The sequence below is a fragment of the Rhinolophus hipposideros genome (assembly GCF_964194185.1).
Source record: "Rhinolophus hipposideros genome assembly, chromosome: 11".
Taxonomy (NCBI): Eukaryota; Metazoa; Chordata; class Mammalia; order Chiroptera; family Rhinolophidae; genus Rhinolophus; species Rhinolophus hipposideros.
This window is the reverse complement of record NC_138057.1, coordinates 41,180,842-41,199,122: the sequence shown is the minus strand read 5'-3', so window position 1 is coordinate 41,199,122 and position 18,281 is coordinate 41,180,842. Positions and strand designations below refer to the sequence as shown.

The following is an 18,281-nucleotide window of genomic DNA, read 5'->3' as shown; positions in this document are numbered from 1 at the left end:
TGACATTCTGCTATTTTACCTCAAAACCAAATGTATTTGAGTTCCCCGCCCACTGCAGCATTTCATACAGCTGAATGTGGCCCTCAGGAGAATATTTAATGGAACGTTTTATATTGAAATGTGTTTTTAATTAAAACAAACAAAGAAGATAAGAATAGCTTACAAGATATCAGGACAAAGATGCTGACCCCAATATTTAGATATGTTTATGTCTATCAAATACTTCTTATGTGGCCTCCCTTCAAGATGTTCACTTCTAAAACTTTGAAGCCCTTCAATTAGTTACTTTAACCCAGTTTATTAAAAACTTCAGATTTCCTTTCAAGTGTTCTAGGAATTAACTTCTCACAGTAATTTTATCTCAAATATTTTGGGCATTTCCCCATATTTTCCTTCATTGGACGTATGCATAGGTAAGGCAGATTATAATGAAATGTGAAACAAAGACATAAAGTGGTTGATCAATGGGAACCACATAAAATTTAAATAGACGGGCACGTTAGGTTTGTCAGAAATGCAGATGGCAAGTTTAATTTCCTGAGAAAAGAATTTTGGGGGCTAGTTTTTTTTTTTGAAATCAACAGCATACTGTGTGAATCATCCTGGGGCTCAACAGTCTTTAATTCTTCTCACTTTGACCTTTCCGTGTTGCACATCATCCCTTTCATTAAAGATCAAAGGTAGAGGGACTTCTTTTGGAAGCTAAGACAGGGAATAACACCATGTCTTCATTTTACCTAGGTTAAGTCCAATTTTAGAGAATGATATGCAAACAGGGTGAGAGATGAGTTGAGGCAGTGTGAAGAGAAGTCAGTAATCATTTAGAGGAGCTGAAAGGTAAAAATAATTCATATATAAAACTGACCAATTCTGTTAACCTCCTTTTCCTTGTATAAAAAAATAAGAACATAGGACTAAATGGATTGATTTAATATTTGTTTAGAATTGACCTTGTTCAAAACTTTGCGCTTAGGTGTCAAGGTAGATAAAAAAGTGCCATGGCACCAGTATTCCAATCTGCATTACCGAGGCTGATCATTTCTATTTTCATTCAAGTCCTGCACCCTCTGCAACCTTTCCCCCAGAGCTATTTCATTGACTTCCTTAAATAAGTCGTGTATATATGAAATGTACACTAACATTTAGTGTACACTGCCTCCCTAAGAAGATTCTAAGATCCTTTGAAGACAAGTGACATATTTTACAAATATTTGAATCATGGCCTGCCTAATTTCACTTAGCCCCTAGCATGATGTTTTTAATTGCTTTTTGTATGCAATAGATATTTGTTATATACACATAAATAAAAACTGTAAGGTACAATCCTTACTCTCAAAGAGTTTAAGCTAGTTTGGAAGATAATACATACAAACACATCTGTAGTACAATATTAGAAACTGTCTAAATTATCTAGAACTACATTTTCTTTATGTAAGTTCAATAATATATATTGTATGTATGTCTATATGGTGTATTCTATAAACCAGTGGTAACAGGACAATTTGAAATAGGAGAAAACAGATAGGTAATAAGAAAGTAAATGAGCTTACCTAGAAATGTGTGTACATGTATGTATACACTACATAGCCTAACAGAGGCAGCTAATGTTAAATAGGTACTAGGTGTATTTCTAACCTCGAATAACAGCTGCCACCCCAATTTATTTATTTTCTAAATTTTGATTCAGACATGTAAGGCACTCTCAAAAGAAGGTATCCCTGTGTCCCCTGAGATCTGAAATTTGAGGAAAAGGCTTTTGGATCATCGCTTAAAACAAGGGTTTGTAGAAGATTCTTTGAATCAAGGCATGTAGACTTTCCGTCTACAACCTAAATAATTTCAAAAGTTTCTATCCAACTCACTTCCTTTTATTTGCCATTCAATGTGCAACATTTCTTGATTACTGAACACACATTGTTCAATTTTCCAATGAGAGACCATTTGCAAGTCAAGGCAAAAAGGTTTCTTCGGTGAACTTAAATTTTGAATTTCCTGAGATAATGCTGATAATTTAACATACAAAATACTCTAATAAAATAGCTTTTCTTGGCTAATAGTTGCAGAATCAGAACAGGAAAACTTTCAGTAAAACAGTATGATTCTGAACACTATGTTTTTATAATGTCAGTTATTTCAACTTCATTTTACACACCATCATATTTGAGACACACTTGCTAGCAAATCTTTTTTCTTTCCACAGGTCTATAGCACTGGTAATATATATTGGCGTTGAGTAACACCTTACAGATGTTACTTGGAATTCTTCTAGGTTGCTTACCTAAAACTATTAGTCATGTTTTACTACTTCATTTAAGAAACCTGTACCCAGGACACTCATTTTATTTGAACTTTTTAAGTTATGCTATATATAATGGTATCATTATCAAACGGTGACTAGTTCACTTGTAATCGCTGATTATATATTTCCTATTCATTCAGCTGAAAAACCAGAAAATTACCCCCAAATCCACAAATCCAAATAATAGAAATATTACAAATCTCTGAACCAATATATATGTGATGAGGGTACCACAACACAAAAATCATTTTCTCCCATCACTAAGTATTTTCACTTAATCTGAAATTACTCATGAATTTTAGAAGGGTAAAGGATTTAGAGCTTTCTGCACCTGGGAAACATCTAGTTGACTAAAAAGGCAAAGTTCATAATTACTAGACTGTCAGAGGTGGTTGTAGAGCTTAAAAAGGCTCCAACTCAGGAAAAAAAGGAAAGGAGGCAGATTTATAGAAGAACTGAGAATCCTTTCAGTTTTGGGAGTAGCACACTTTTACCCAAGTGTCTGGGGGTGTGTTATAGTGGAGTTGTTGCAACACATGTCCTTACATACCCCGTAGGAAAAGGATGGCCTGGGAGTCCTAGTAGCTGTCACAGCAGAAGTAATTCATGACCAAACTTTTGTTGAGCTCAGATAAGAGATCTGGACACTTAAAGCTTATCTGTTTCTATGTTTTGTATTTGTTTTCTTTTCTCTTAGTTTCCTAAGAAGGCTTTTTGGAAAAGCTCCGACCTTAGGGGAGCAAGAAGAATTAGAATGGCAGAGAAGTCAATGGTTGCAGTGTCCTCCAAGATAGGACCGTCAGTCTTATGGTCCAGGCAAATCTGCTACTGCAGGCAAGCACCTGGGGACAGAAAGGCTAGGGGAAGCCAATAAGGATTTGAGAGTCTCCTCTGAGTAAATACTGTAGCCTAGTGAGAGTAGGAGAGAGGATGCATTTCTCCTTGCAGTGCAAAGATAGCTGGGACACGCAGTTAACTAGGGACTGGCAGCCCCTGCTTGCAGCTTTTCACCTGAACACTCACCCTCATCTAGTGACTCATGTGACTTGAGAACGGGGTACATATCTGAAGTGTTGGCAGTGTCCTGAGCCATAATTCTGCCCAGCTGTGGCTGTCTTTCCTCTCCCTTTACAAGGGAATACCTTATAAATCAGGCTCTTCAACTTGTGAAAGTAAAAGTTGAGTCTCAAAACACCAAGGTTCAAGTGTTGTCGAGAAATACTAGCATACAAGGAGATTGCCAGTGCGTAGGAGCTGGGTGAATGAGTGAGATGCATTTGCCAGGGTTTGGGTGCACTTTAAAACAATTGTAACCTTGGTACACTATTATGTGAGCTCCTTGCTACAATTTTGTAGTTCTACATCCTTTTTACTCATGCTGGAGACCCACTGCTTATTGATGCTAGTGTAACATCAATGCCTGCCTCACCTTAGTTCTCAGGTCTTAGTTCTCAAACCTCTGAGTTTTCTGACTTCTTTCCCCTAATTTTCAGCTTCACTTCTAGGCAAAGGTTGGCCTGGAGCACAAACCAATGGAGTTACGAGAAAAGCTTTATTCTTTCTAATTTTATCATATTCTTTACCATCTACTTTGGCCCCATGATCGAACTAGACTATTTACAATCTTAAAATACAGTGGCTTCTTCCAGGTAAACTGTATCTCAGGACTTTCCTTCCACTCATCACTATTTTGGCAAAATTCAATCTTAAAAATGCTCAAAATGCAAGGGTGAAAAACACAGATGCATCATTTCAGTGTGTTCCGAGCCCCAAAATGGTCTTATCCAACTGAGTGAGCTGTTTGAGGTGTAAAGATTTTTCATTTGAACTTTAAATAATTGTTAAAAGAATTATTGAAAATATTAGTGTTACAGTATTATCTCAAGGAACTGAGTACCATGTAGCCACAGTTATGATACTAGGTTGCCAAGTTTGAGATTATGTTCCTTTTTGGGGGAGTGGGGAATTACAGGAAGAATTCCTGACTTTTTCCTTCAATATTTCATAAACAGGAAAATGATCTGGAGGAACAATGTAGAATTTCAGAATGAAGATGACATATTTTTCAAAAATCCAATTTAGTCACCAAATTGAAAACACAGATACTTGAGACTTTTGCTGTCAGAACAGTCCAGGGAAAAGTTGTAAAGTGCAAATTTAATAGAACAAGTGCCCGTTCCCTGCTAAACCCAAACTTTTAACACTTTGAAAGATATAATGTGCTGAAATGATTTAATATGTAACGTCATCAAAAAGAAAGAAATCCCAACATTACTGGGAGCTTGTATATCTCTCAACATCCAAAGATATGACACCTGCTATGGTCTGAATATTTATGTCCCCCCAAATCCATATGCTGAAACCTAATACCCAATGTGATATTACGAAGTAGGGCCTTTGGAAGTGATTAGGTCATGAGAGTGGAGTCCTTATGAATGGGATTAGTGCTCTGATAAGATATCCAAAAGAGCTCCCTTGCCCTTTCCTTCTGTCATATGAAACTATCTAGAAAGTCGGTTCTCACCAGACACCAAATCTACCGGCATCTTGATCTTAGACTTCCCAGCCTCCAAAACTGTGAGAAATAAATGTCTATTGTTTATAAGCTATTCAGTTTATGGTATTTTGTTATAGCAGCCCAAATAAACTAAGACAGTCCATATCCAGAGCCTGTGTTCTTCTGCCTGTCTCAGTCCAAGGAGTTAAATGACTTAGCAATTTACTATACCCATATTACATTAAGGCCCAACTGCCTTAACACAGGCCCTCTGTCTTACAGAGGGGCAGCTGAAAATGTTGGGAAGCCACCTGTGTATTGAGAATACAAAGTAACTTTTTATTGTAATACCTGAGTCTTGTTATGATTCTTGTAATCTTTTCTTGTCACCTGCTATTGTTCTACATCAGAGTACAACTAGACCAGGGGTGTCCAAATGTTTTTCAACGTTTTTCACCAAGGGCCATATGCAGTAAAATACACAAACAGCCGGGCCACTCACTCGAGGTGAAGTATGTATTGCCTCACCTGGTTTATTTAAGTAAACTGAATATATTTTTGGAATTTGCTGCGGGCCAATTAACAATGGATTGCGAGCCGCAGTTGGCCCGCGGGCCGCAGTTTGGACACCCCTGAACTAGATGAAAGAATCTTTCCATTCTTCCCTAGGGCAGGGGTGCAAGGCTAGTTTTGGATTAACACATGATTACTTCAATTCTTTTTTGTTATGATTCTCTTATAAGGACAGCCTCAAAAGTGCAGGCCCACAATCCCTTTTCTAAAGTCCTTGCACCACATGTATTTAAAATTCAAACTTTTGTTTTAGCTGTCTTGTCCATAGCATATATTGCATAAATTTCCAGTGGGGTCTGAGCCAGCACTTCATAATCAAATACATTAATATTTCTGTAGTGAAATATATACATTTTCATAATAAAGACTGTCAACAGCCTCAAATCAAATCAGGGAAAGCTTTGCCATTAAATGAGTTTCGGTGTTAATTTTCCAAAAGAACTTTCAGTTTTCCAGCCATTTGGATTTTGGAATCAAGAGTAAGAGAGTGTCGATATGTACTAGGTTTTCAGAGTTAAGACAAATTACTCTATTGGTGCTTAGAGAAAGAAGAGATGGGATGTATTGCAGATAAGCTCAGGGGGCCCTCCAAAAGGGATCTTTTTGACACAGAATTTAACTACCTTAAATAGAATGTCAGGTATGTGAGTTGTCCTTGTTCCTGGGCACCTGTCATATGAACTTGAAACACTCTGTCCCCAAGGATGAGTCTGTGACGGGGCTATTGTCACAGAATCTGAGCTGCTTCACTGTCCTGCAGGGAAAGGACCCAGAAATGGGCAGACTTGATCACTCTGAGACTCACGGAACATTCCCAGACTAGAATAAAAACCTCACCAAGGAAAGAGTGCTGGAGCCAATTGGCATGCTTGCCCTATGACTCCATGACAAAGTCATTACACAGTTGTATCTGTAGGCATGCAAAACCCAAAAAAAGTCTCTTTCCTTAATATAGGAAAAAACATGTTTTAAAGTCCTCATCTTTGAAGTTTTCAAGATGGAATTAGGATGATTATATTCTGTGTTGTTGTGCTAGGGACATAATAGGGAAAGGGTAAATTGTCGTTGAGATGAGGGCCTGTCGCCAGTGGAGACATAGGGAGATAGAGGCTTACTTGGCTTCCAGGGCCAGTGCAATGATGCCCGCAGCCATGGGGGCCGAGGCTGACGTCCCAGTGTGGTTGTCCGTGCAACGCTGCCTCAGATCCGTAGTGATCTAGAAGACAGAAGTAAAAAAAATTTAGGGCTCTGAGATCAATGTGAATCACACGCAAGTTGAAAGAAATTTCCCTATGACAGTGGAATGGAGGTGTGTTGAAATAGTTGTATTAAATTCCTGCTTCCTGCGCTCCTGTGACCGTATCACTTCCAGAGAATCGCCTGTGTAAATCAACTTTGAAAGGGACAGGTTTGGAAATTGGACTCCACTTCTGTTAAAAGCAGGGTCAGGACTAGGGTGAGTCTTTGGCCCAAATCATAAGGGTTGTGCAAGTGCCTCCTTAAATTTTACTTCCTAGACATCTCACTTGCCTCACCCTGGTCCCAGCTCTATTTAAAGCTCAAGTTCTTTCATTACCCCAACATTTTTATAATAAGTAGACATGTTGAACGAGCAACCAAACACTGAATTAGGCACTGGGAGCATAAGGAATAAAAACACACAATCTGGTGCTTGCCCTCCCCGAACTGCTATGTTGGGAGAGCTGCAGGTTTTAAGCAAAAGGTAAGCTGTGCCATAGAAGGAACATTTGCGTATAGATGTGTTTTTAGAATTCAAAGAACTGTTACATGGATGAACTAAGGATTCCTCAAAGATTTAACATGGGTGCTAAAAAAGAAGCTTCGATCCAGTGTGCTTGATATGAAATTACAGCACTAAGTGCCTGCTTGTACATTATAGAAGGAAATTAGCCATTTCTCCATTTTTTAAAATCAAAATGCGAGAATTAGATCATTTTGTTCCCTCCTTTATCAAATCCAGGTCACTTCTGCTGTGGCTGAATAACATTCCCATCAACAAGGCCAGTGTTTCTTGACCTTTGTTTCACGACCATTTCACTAAGGAAAAAAATATTAAATTCAGATTTTCCTTACTAAGAGAAATCAACACTATGGGATAAGATTTTGCAAACCATTATAATAGCTAAGATTTTAAAAACCCTTTCTCCCTGACGGGCATCCATGTTTGCCCCCTTGGAGCTGTAGCACTCCTGTTGGGAAAGCACAAGGCATGTGAGACGAGCTGGTGGTCATATTGCCGTTATTGGATGACACTGGTAAAGCTTTCTTCAGCATCAAGACAAATATATTCCCCGTATTTTACAGGTGAGAAAACTGAGGTAAAATGTCATCAGAAAGGTGTAGGAGAACAGAGGCAGCTGAAAACAGTCCTGTTGTTCCATGGTATAGCCTTTTAGAGGAGGTGGACATTAGGTGACTTGGAAAGAAAACTGATCTTTACAGGAAGAAACTAATGCATAACTCCTTAGAAATAAGTCCTCCCCCCAAAATTTCACATGGGGATGTCTGAGTACACTTCTTAATTATTTGTTTTGGATCTAGATTGACATCCTAACTGATTTAGCTTCACAGGAGACCATCAGTTCTGTCTTTCCTTTGTTCCTTTGACACGTCTAATTACCATATTATCTATACCACGTAGGTACCAACACACAAGAAATGAAAGCGTAAACAAAAATATATAGAACCACCTAGGTATGGTGGTGGGAGAGAGAAGATAAGCCAAGCACTCTTTTCATGAAGAATTGAACACTGTGCAGGAGTCCTGACGGCATGTTTAACAAGCAGGGAAGGTTGTTTCTTGGTTAACAGACGTGGCTAGCCATCTTCTGAACTTCCACACTAATACTAGCAAGATGTCAGGGTAAACAGAGCTTGTTCCACTTCTGAATTCAAAAACTTTCTGTATTTTCCAGTTGTTGACTTTGTGAATGTAATGAAGGTATTTCTCTTTTTTTTTAATTGTCGTAGAAATCACATTATACAAGTTTACTCTTGACAATTTTTAAGTGTACAGTAGAGTGCTGTTAACTATATGCATAGTGATGCACAACAGATTTCTAGAACTTTTTCATGTTGCACGACTGAAACTCTACCCATTGAACAACTCATTCTGCCCTCCTCCCCAGACCCTGCAACCACCATTCTGCTTTCTGCTTCTATGAGTATGACTATTCTAGGTACCTCTTGTAAGTGGAATTACAAAGCATTTATTATTTTTTTGTGTGACTGGCTTATTTTAGTTAAAGTCCTCAAGGGTCATCAGTGTTGCAGCATATGGTAGGATTTCCTTCTTTTTAGGCTGCATAATATTCTACTGTATGTATGCACCACATTTTCTTTAGGAATTCATCCATCAATAGACATTTGGGTTGCTTCTACCTCTTGGCTATTGTGAATAGTGCTGCAATGAATATGGCTGTGCAAGTATCTCTTTGAGATCCTGTTTTCAATTCTTTTGAATATATACCCAGGATTTGCACTGCTGGATCATTAAAAAGGTATCTGTACTGCATTTGAAATTACAGGTAAATTTGTAGCCTCATTTTCCAAAGGCCTGGTCCCCAAATCAATGAATAAACAGCCCAGAAGTAGCCTGTTTCCATGTTTTCAGATATGCTGTTTTTGAGAGATGGCCTTTCTGCATTCTTCCCATTTTACCTCATCCCCATGGTCACATTCCTTTGCCAAGTTTTATTTTTTTCAATGACTTGTGCCTGGATTCAAGATTTGTCATGATGTTTTCCTACTTGGCTCACTTTGCTTATTCTTCAGCTGCACCAGACACTTTCAATGCACAGAAACAAATCCAGAATAAACACTCCAAGTGTGTGTAGCATTTTTGAGTCTGATAAATAATCACCTTCAGCCAACCTCGAACATGAACAATAAACATTTTAGGATATTAAGTTTGCAATAGGAATATGCCCCATTCATATGTAGACACCAGGTATATACACATATACAGAGGGTACCAAAAAATGTGTACACACTTTAAGAAAGGAAAACTGTATTAAAATTGTAACAATATATACTGATATCATAAGATGAATACAAGTCACGTCTGACTTCCGCAATTACAAGAGGTGCTCAGAGTGGTTACCATCAGTGTCCAGACACTTCTGATTACGGCAAACTACTTCTTGAGCAACGCTGACCAAAGTGTCCACTTGTATATATATTTTTGGCACCCCCTGTATATTATATTACACATATGATAATATGCTTAAATAAAAAGCTACTCAGTACTTTTACATATAAACACCAAGTCAGTGGTAAACACTATTAACACAGGCAAACCTGTGGAATTCCAAATCAGCATTGTGCTTTTATTATTATTATTTTCAACCACTTTAACTAAATGAAACTTGAGTAGTGAACAGGGGTGGAAAGGGAGTGAAGCAGGAAGGTGATGGAGAGGGGGAAGGTTCAAAGGAATGGAAGGAAAAGAAACAAAAACATCCTCACTCCCTTCTCTTCCTGCTTTAAGTGGAAATTCCAGCTGGGTTATTTCAAGAGGAAATTACTGTCAGTGGTAAAGATATTTAGGTGTAAATTACCAGAAAGATCTAAGGAAGGGTTTTCATCATTAAGAGAAGCCACAGTATCTGAGAATTTTTATGTCTATCTTTAGAAAGAAAAGGCGAAGACCACCAAGGAGCATGCAATCTTGCAGAAAAATGATGTTCCGAAAACTGGAACCACATGGGGTTACCCCATTAATCACAACGCTTGCATACAAGATTTGACAGTACAATTTAAAGGAAAAGTTGCACTCGGTCCACATCATAGGGCAGGGAGTCCAAAGATTCTATATGTGAAAACGGACAATGAAGCACTTTAAGTTTAGAGTCCATTTTAAAGAATGTCTCGGAATTTGGTTTCAAGCCTGGTGGCGCATTCTGCACGCTCCAAATTCTCTCAATTCACTCCCCAAATCAGAAACAGAATATTTCTCCACAGAACTTCTCAGATTGCTCAAGAAAATATCATTTCTGTCCATCAGAATGAAGGAAACAGGAGATGACACCAGGCCCCAAGCCAGATCAAAGCTGTCCTGATCAGCAAATGAGATTTTTAGCCTGTTCTAGGATGAGTAGCAGATGGTTGTTTGGACTCCACAAAGTTAAGGATGTCATCTTTATTTGGTGAGAAGGAGTGGGTATTGTTTAGGTCCAGTCAGGCTTTCCCTGAGAAGAACCACTTTTTTCCATCCTAAGACCTTATTTCCCAATATTTCACATTTCATTACTTGAGCTGATTGAATTTTTCACTCTAGTCTGTTGATGTAATTCTTTAGGGAATCTCCGTTCAAATTGACTTTGGCTATAAGAGACCCTACAGTTAAGAGTTTCATAGCAACCCTACAGTTAAGAGTTTCTATCTCCCTGATATCTTGTGATTTGTTTTGAAGATGCCATATTGTCTTATATCTGTTAAAAAAGTAGATGAATGGAGAGTTTTGAAACATAAAATGATTCTACTGTCTATAGGTTGAATTTGTTTCTGGTATTGACTTTGATTTGGGTTCAAAACGTGTCAAAAAAGCTGTTTCAGATACAGGTATGAGAGAAAAACAAAATCTTAAATGTATCAATAAATAAAATAGAAGAGGCTGATTTATTAAGCACAGAAAAATAAAAAGAATCTGAGGACCGATTAATGCTTTCTATGTTAACTGAAGTCACAAAGACTGGTGTAAAATTCAATCATGACTGACAAGCCCACACAAAATTCCACTCCCGCGTTGCTATGAGAATCTATAAATGTAAAGTGCAAAAGTAAGGTCTTGCCTACAAATATGAGATTGCTATCACCAAAGAAGGATCCCATCTTATATCAGTCTTGCATCTCTGTAATGTCCGCTCAGTGCTAGGATTGGAACAGAGGTACAATATTTGCTAAGTTGAACTGCGAAAGGCAAGCTCCTTTATACTCATTTCATTCTATACTTTAACTTTCCCACGTATTAGGAAAAATTTCACGGTCATCTTATCGAGTCTTCAAACAAAACTCACATAAATTTATAAGCAACCTACAAGAATTATGTGTGTGTGTGTGTATGTGTATATCATATATATACACATATATATACTATATACATATATATACACTATATATACATATTGTATATATACACACTATATATACAATATGTATATATACACAGTATATATATGAACATATATGTGTATATAATATATACATGTGTATATATATATAAAATATTGTATATATAATATATACAATCCAGGGGCTAAAGTACAGCTATTACTCTCACAGTAACTATTGCTATCATCAGCCACACTACTTCTAAAGCTACCACCAGGAGCAACTTGCAATGAGTAAGACAATGTGTAATAGGTGTTCATGTGTGTGCACTCATGAGTATATATAAAATTACATTTATTCTCACAAGAACTCTGCAAGGAAGACACACTATTTATTAACTGGCTCAGAGAGACTAACTTGCCCAAGAACTCACAGCTACTGAAGAGCTGGTACGTGGTAAAGTATTAAATCTTGAAAAGGCAGTAAAAGAAAAAGCTGAGTAAAAGAATGCAGTCATGTGCTCAAGCAAGGGTGGCAGTTCCAAACCATCACCAGCAAAATGGCAGGATAGACCTTGAGACCCAGCCCAAATCAGCAAGTAGGCATAGTGATTTTCCTTTTGGGCACAATCAATATCGGAACTTTTCATTAACAAATTTTCCTTTCCTTTTTTTTTTTTAAAACATCCTCAAGAGAATATGTACCAAATTGCCAAACAAACTAAACACATCTGAATTTGCTAGTCTTTTACTCATGAAAAATAATGACATTTCCCAAATCAAAAGGGGAAACAGAGACATGATAGAGCAGTGACTGCATCTGAATAATGAATTGGGTAGTGGAGGGGAGAAGAGGGTAGGGGGAGCAGGATGTTTCTGCCAAAGGAAATGTGTAGCTGATTAGGAACATTAAAAGCAATAAGATAATTTCTCTACATGGAATTGGTCATTCAGGCCAACCTGAGATACCCCAGGCAGCAAGTCTGGTTTGAACACAAATGAATAAAATTACATCAGGAGAGGACTCAGCAGAGCATATATTCACTAAACCTTGGCTCACAAAATCCTACCCAGGAGGAATACTATGGCCCCCGTATTTCAATCACTGAGACAAATTACTAGAGGGAAAAATAAAAAGGCAAAGTCTCAACTCGTCCCCAAAGAAAGAGATAATTTAATGATGGGAGTGACTGGGGAGAGAGGGGAGCTTTATCTCCAAAAGAGAACTTGGCAGAAATTTCGGGAGGTAGTGAAGGGTTATAGACGGGATATTTAATGGTCTTTGGCACGAAGAATGGCTATGTGTACAGCTTTATCATGTAGCAAGATAGAAAATTGCCTCCAGGAAATTTTCTATGCTAAATATATTGTCAAATGCTCTTTGCCTCTCACCAACCTATCAGTAAAAACAGTTTCTCTTAAAGAAACAGAGCACCTCTATGTCTTCCTGTGGCTATGTGAAAAAAAACACCAAAAAACAAAAAACAAACTGAAGCTTCCATACTTCTCAATGTCTGATTAGTCATTTATGCCTGAATATTTATTAAGCTCAGGTTCTGGGAAGGAACATAACAAAGTTTTCAACCTCAAGTAGTTTCCATTCTAGTCTTATTGACTGTGAAAAACAGTCAATAAGAAAATGTGTAATTGCATGTTGAGTAGCTCTAAGGATGCTAGAAAGAAAATTGAACTGGGTAAGAGTAGAGCATGGTGGAGGGAAGTGCCACTATTTAGGGAAGGTGAGGAAGAATATCCTTTCTGGGTTGGAATTTGAGAAGAGACATAAATGAAGTGGTTTCTGGTCTAACAGACGTCACTTCTCCCAGGAGAGAGTCCTGGTTTGAATGTCGCAAAAGGTATAAGCTTGGAGACTTTAATACTGACACTGTACCTCAGAAACTTGCAACTCAGATCTACAAAGTTTTAGGTTTTTGTAAGAAGACCGATTATTGTCTGAGGGGGTTATGAAAAGGTTTAAGGGCATGAAATTCAAAAGAAGTGAGCCAAGTTGCAAAAATCAATGGACAATTATATATTTCAAATAATTAAAAAAAAGAAAATCACTGTGAGAAAAACTCAGAAGGCAAAACAAAAACAAAAGCCACCATTCTTTCATATAGCTGCACACTGGATGTCCCTAAAATGTATCCAGGGCATGACAGCACATTGGTTACAAGATGGGCTTGGGTTTCTGTCTGATTTTGGTTGGAATCTGGGCTTCACCACTTGCTAGCTGTGTCTCTCTTAACCTTTCAAGCTTTAGTTTTCTCATCTCTAAAGTGTGGAAAATACCCGATCTTCCTACACTGGGCTTTGAGGATACAATGAGATGACATATTTGATGTACATAGTGCAATGTTAGGCACACATTAAAAGAGCAAAAAATGTTATACTTAGCACATGTTAATAGAACAATAAACATATTACATGTCTGACGTGGAATAAGATGTATATGATAATGTTAATAAAAACATACTATTTCATAATATGGCTTTAAAATTACCAGTCGTTTCAACTGGTTTCTATGTAGCTTACAGAGGAGCATCTTGTTGTAGTAAATCTTGATATTTTGGATGTTTCGTTTGCTGTAATAAGATGTAAGTCCATCCCTGATCCCAATCTATTAAAGCATGAATGGAATACCAGCGTCCACAACTGAGCTAATAGCAGTGGCAGGGAACCAAGAGATGGAGACCCAGCTATGTTTTGAAAGCGAGGGCAAAGTTTTCCTGCTTGCATACCATGAAAAGGCATTTTCTTGAGCACGAGTAAAATTTATTTAACAAAAGTGCTTTCCCAGAAGCAGAGAGGAGACGTTTCCTCTCTCCTGGATCCCCAGCAGCTGCCTTGGTTCAAATCACAAAGGTGCTCTGTGAATGAGGAGGAATGACAACTGTGCTCTTCTGGAGAAGCTGCAAATGACAAAAGAAAATGGATGGCTCAGGGAAGAGAGCCCCGAGTACAAAGGGAGACACTGCCATTCCTATAACACTCAATCATGGATGCCAGTAACAGGATGTAGGCATCTCCAAGGAACCATAGGCGTCTGGTTCAAAGCCTGATGAAGAAAAGGCCCCAGGTGCAACCCAGGACTATTTATCATTCTGACATCTAGAAGGAAAAGGGGTCACCTGCATCATAAAGGGCTGATGTGGCCAACTCTATTCATGTTCAAACTGTTGTTAACATGTTCACAATCAAAGTGCCTTTCTTTATGAGCTGGGTGAAACAGATTGCAGTCTTTTAATGGATTGGGAAAATGGAGGTGCAACAAGCACCTCTGTTAACAACAGCTGGAAAAACAACCAGCTTAGCCTCCTAGGATCCAGCAAGCTACACTCACTTAGGGAACAATACCACAAACTTACTGATCAGCTCATTGTGCTGTGTGAATATCTTACACTCAGGAAAATCTGTAAGGTTGGTGCTGCTTTTACCTCTATTTTACAGATGAAGAAACCAAGACTCTGTGAAAATCACTTAGCCACTGAGCAGTCTGTCTGAATCTGGAGACTATACTTTGAAACAGTTACCAAATTTCCTCTCTAATTGAGGATAATTTGGAGATTCAGGAAAAATAAAAGAATCTAAAAACGAGACAGAGAAAATGACTAATAAGTTGCTGCCACGAAAATGGGAGAGATTAAATAAGAGGTAGAAATGAGTAACAGTTAAATATATAGTGAAGCTGCAAAGGCTTTGATTTTGGAAGGAGCAACTAGGGAATATCCTTGAATCAAGGTTATTCAGTCATGTTATCCACCTTCTCTCTCAAGCCCTATCCTGGACCACCAAATGGATCAATTTGTCCATCCAGGGGAGAATCATAAATGACCACCCTGTTAAGGAGGTCATAACAGCTACCACATAATCACAGTAGTCATGAAGGGATCAGGAAGGTCAAATCTAGGGAGTAAATCTCACAGCAGTGATTTTGAGATCCCTCTGTCCACACTGTGTTCTATCATCTGGAACCCAGGCAACCCTTCCTTCTGATATTTGGCCCATTGGATTATAAATTTCTCTTAAAGAAGACAATTATGAAACTTAACAGTATCTTCCCCCCAGCAATCACCCTACAGGGATAAATTGGACTAGATGGACATGTTTACTTTGAAGCAATGGTGAGTTTGCTTAAAATACCATCAGACTTGAGAGGTACAAGAAGAGAACTCTTATTCCAGAGAGTTTTCATCAGGATTTTCATGACGCAGAACTGACTGAAGCCACTCAGTACTAATGGACATGGACCATGAGTTCTGAGAAACAAGGTCTTCATATTTGAGAGCCAAAGGAACATTCCTAGATTATAACATTTCCATACTGAAGGTAAAATATCACAGAGGATCACTTCCCCATTAAGAAAGCCATGAATTTTCAAAATTTCTCATCTCTACATTTTATCCTTTTATATTTTACTTTGTATTGCAGAGTTATGTTTACTGATGATTGATGGAGGTACTTAAAAATGGACTCATGTGCATATCGTTTAACCCAGTTATTGTGCATAAACAAGGGAAAGATGGGGTCAGATGGAATCTGTATATGGGTAGTTTTTATTTAAATCAGTCTGCAAAATGTCACGAAAGAAGGTCATAAAAAGTAGCTGAGAAATCAAACATAAAAATCATATAATAACCAGGAATCAATCCAAGTGGATGTGGATAAAGAATTACACGAAGGAGGTATTGTCCAATCACCTGTATTTCCACTGCTGTGGAAAGGACAGATGTAGTATTAGAAGAGTGATCTCAAAGCAAGGTCTGGGCTAAATGCTAAAAAGTGTCACGGATAGCAGCTTTGTCCCACTTCAGTAAGACAAATCCCTAGACAGTTTACAAAACCACGATCAGGAAAAAAGTGCAAAGGTGTTTGAAATTTAGAATCAGCAGCACAGTGCTGGTACACCCAAAGTCAGAACATTCTTGAGCACAAATGGGTCAGGTAGTACGCAAAGCACTTTTCTTTACTTCTTCAATAATCTTTGTAACACCATAACATACTATGTACTATTAACTGTCAACCTTGTACAAGTAAAGGCATTAAGACAGAAAAATCAAGCAGTGCATCTGAAGTTATCAAGTTAGTAAATAGTTCAACACCAAATGAAACCCATGCAGGGTAGTCCTGCAACCTGAACTCTTAATCATTTTGCTGTCTGCATAGAGAGCAGGGCATGCTAGTAAGCAGGCGATCACACAGGACTTCGGTACTTCTCTTTCAGGCAGACTTGATGCTGCAATATTAGAAAAGCACCTTTTGTACAGGTTTAGTTCACGTTAAATCAGTAGAGTCCAAATGGAATTCTGGGTTTCCTTACATAATTTTATTTTTCACGTGGAATTAGCTGTCCTTGGAAACCAAAGCCCTGCCACTAAGACTCAGAGCCAGTGTGGGGACACAGAGACAGTGCACTGGGCTGAGAGGTCTAGAGTCTAGTCTCTTCTCTGTCACTAACTCACCAGGTGAACATGGACCATTCAATTGTCCTCAATACAACTAAAGCTTAATCAGGTCTAAGGCCCCTTAAATGCTGAAAATGTAATGACTGGGCTGGCTTTGTTAATGAAATGGTACCATTTTATAAATACTTCTGTTGAGTAATTAGCTAATGGAACTTTCTATTTCCATATACTACTTGTGCATATAAATTTTCGGTTTTCCCTTTGTATGTCAAGGTGAAAGATAAATAAATAAATGATGACAGACATGCAAAGGGCACATACTATTTTCTTATCGTAGGACTCTCCACTGCTGTAGGTTGTGGCCAGTGTGGAAGAACACTCTTCCAGGTACCAAGGCTTCTTTCCACTCTCGGCTGTGCTGCTGATGGAGATGGTGTAGATGCTGTTGGTGTAGCCGTCACAGGAGCAGTGGTCTTTGCTCCTTCCGCCATTTCCTGATGCCCAGACAAAAACAGAGCCGAGACCTCGTCTCCCCTGTACACAAACAGAAAAAGTTAAAAAGTTCAATGAGGGAAGACAAGGATCACAGGCTCTAGATGAAGAGAAGATTAAAATCAACAGGGCAGAATCAAATATTTACAGGAGAGGTATAATGATATTTTAATAACACGCCAAATTTAAGCTGGTTTTTTGAGGTAAGGGGAGTTGCATTTGGAAAGTAAAAAAAATCCAGTGGACAGCATGGTGACTATAGTTAATAATACTGTATTATATATTTGAAAGTTGCTACGAGAGAAGATTTTAAAGGTTCTCATCACAAGAAAAAAAATTGTAACTATGTGTGGTGATGGAAGTTAACTAGACTCACTGTCATGATGATTTCACAATATATACAGATATTAAATCATTAATGGTATACACTTGAAACTAATAAAATGTATATGTCAATTACATCCCAATAAAAAAGAAACTAAAATATTCCCTTTCAGATGACATAGAGAAGTAACAAGAGCACCAATGATGACAATAATAAGAGCTAACATTTATTAGGTACCCACCATGGACCACGCGCAATTCTAAATGTTTTACTTGAATCGGAATCAATTCTTCTAATAACCCTGTGAGAATGGTACAGTTTTTTTTCTCCATTGTACAGATGAACAAATGTGGTAAATAATGTTTCTAAGATCATATAGCTAGTAAGTGGAAGGACAAAGTTTTAACCCAGTCAGTCCTCAGAGTAGTATTTTTATTCATCATAAATCACTATAGTCATGTAATCTTGCTCTAAATATTTACATCCACCATGAAAGGGATGCTATTGTGCACCCTCATTTAACATAATGAGGAACATGGGGTGTAGAGAGGTTATATATTTATCATAAGATAACATCGTCAGTGAGTGGCAGAATTGGGTACAATATCCTTCTTTCTAG

At 38.0% G+C, this 18,281-nt stretch overlaps 1 protein-coding gene across 3 annotated transcripts in view; it reads right to left on the bottom strand.

Moving 5' to 3' along the window:
- Positions 1–18,281, bottom strand: part of PCSK5 (proprotein convertase subtilisin/kexin type 5) — a 405,671-nt gene that overhangs the window by 212,559 nt on the left and 174,831 nt on the right. For all 3 annotated transcript variants that reach the window (XM_081067383.1, XM_081067381.1, XM_081067382.1), the window contains exons 8-9: positions 17,167–17,379; positions 6,485–6,585 (exon numbers count right to left, since the gene is read on the bottom strand). In XM_081067383.1, coding sequence (XP_080923509.1) covers positions 6,485–6,585; positions 17,167–17,379 — 314 coding nt within the window. The remainder of the gene's footprint in view (positions 1–6,484; positions 6,586–17,166; positions 17,380–18,281) is intronic.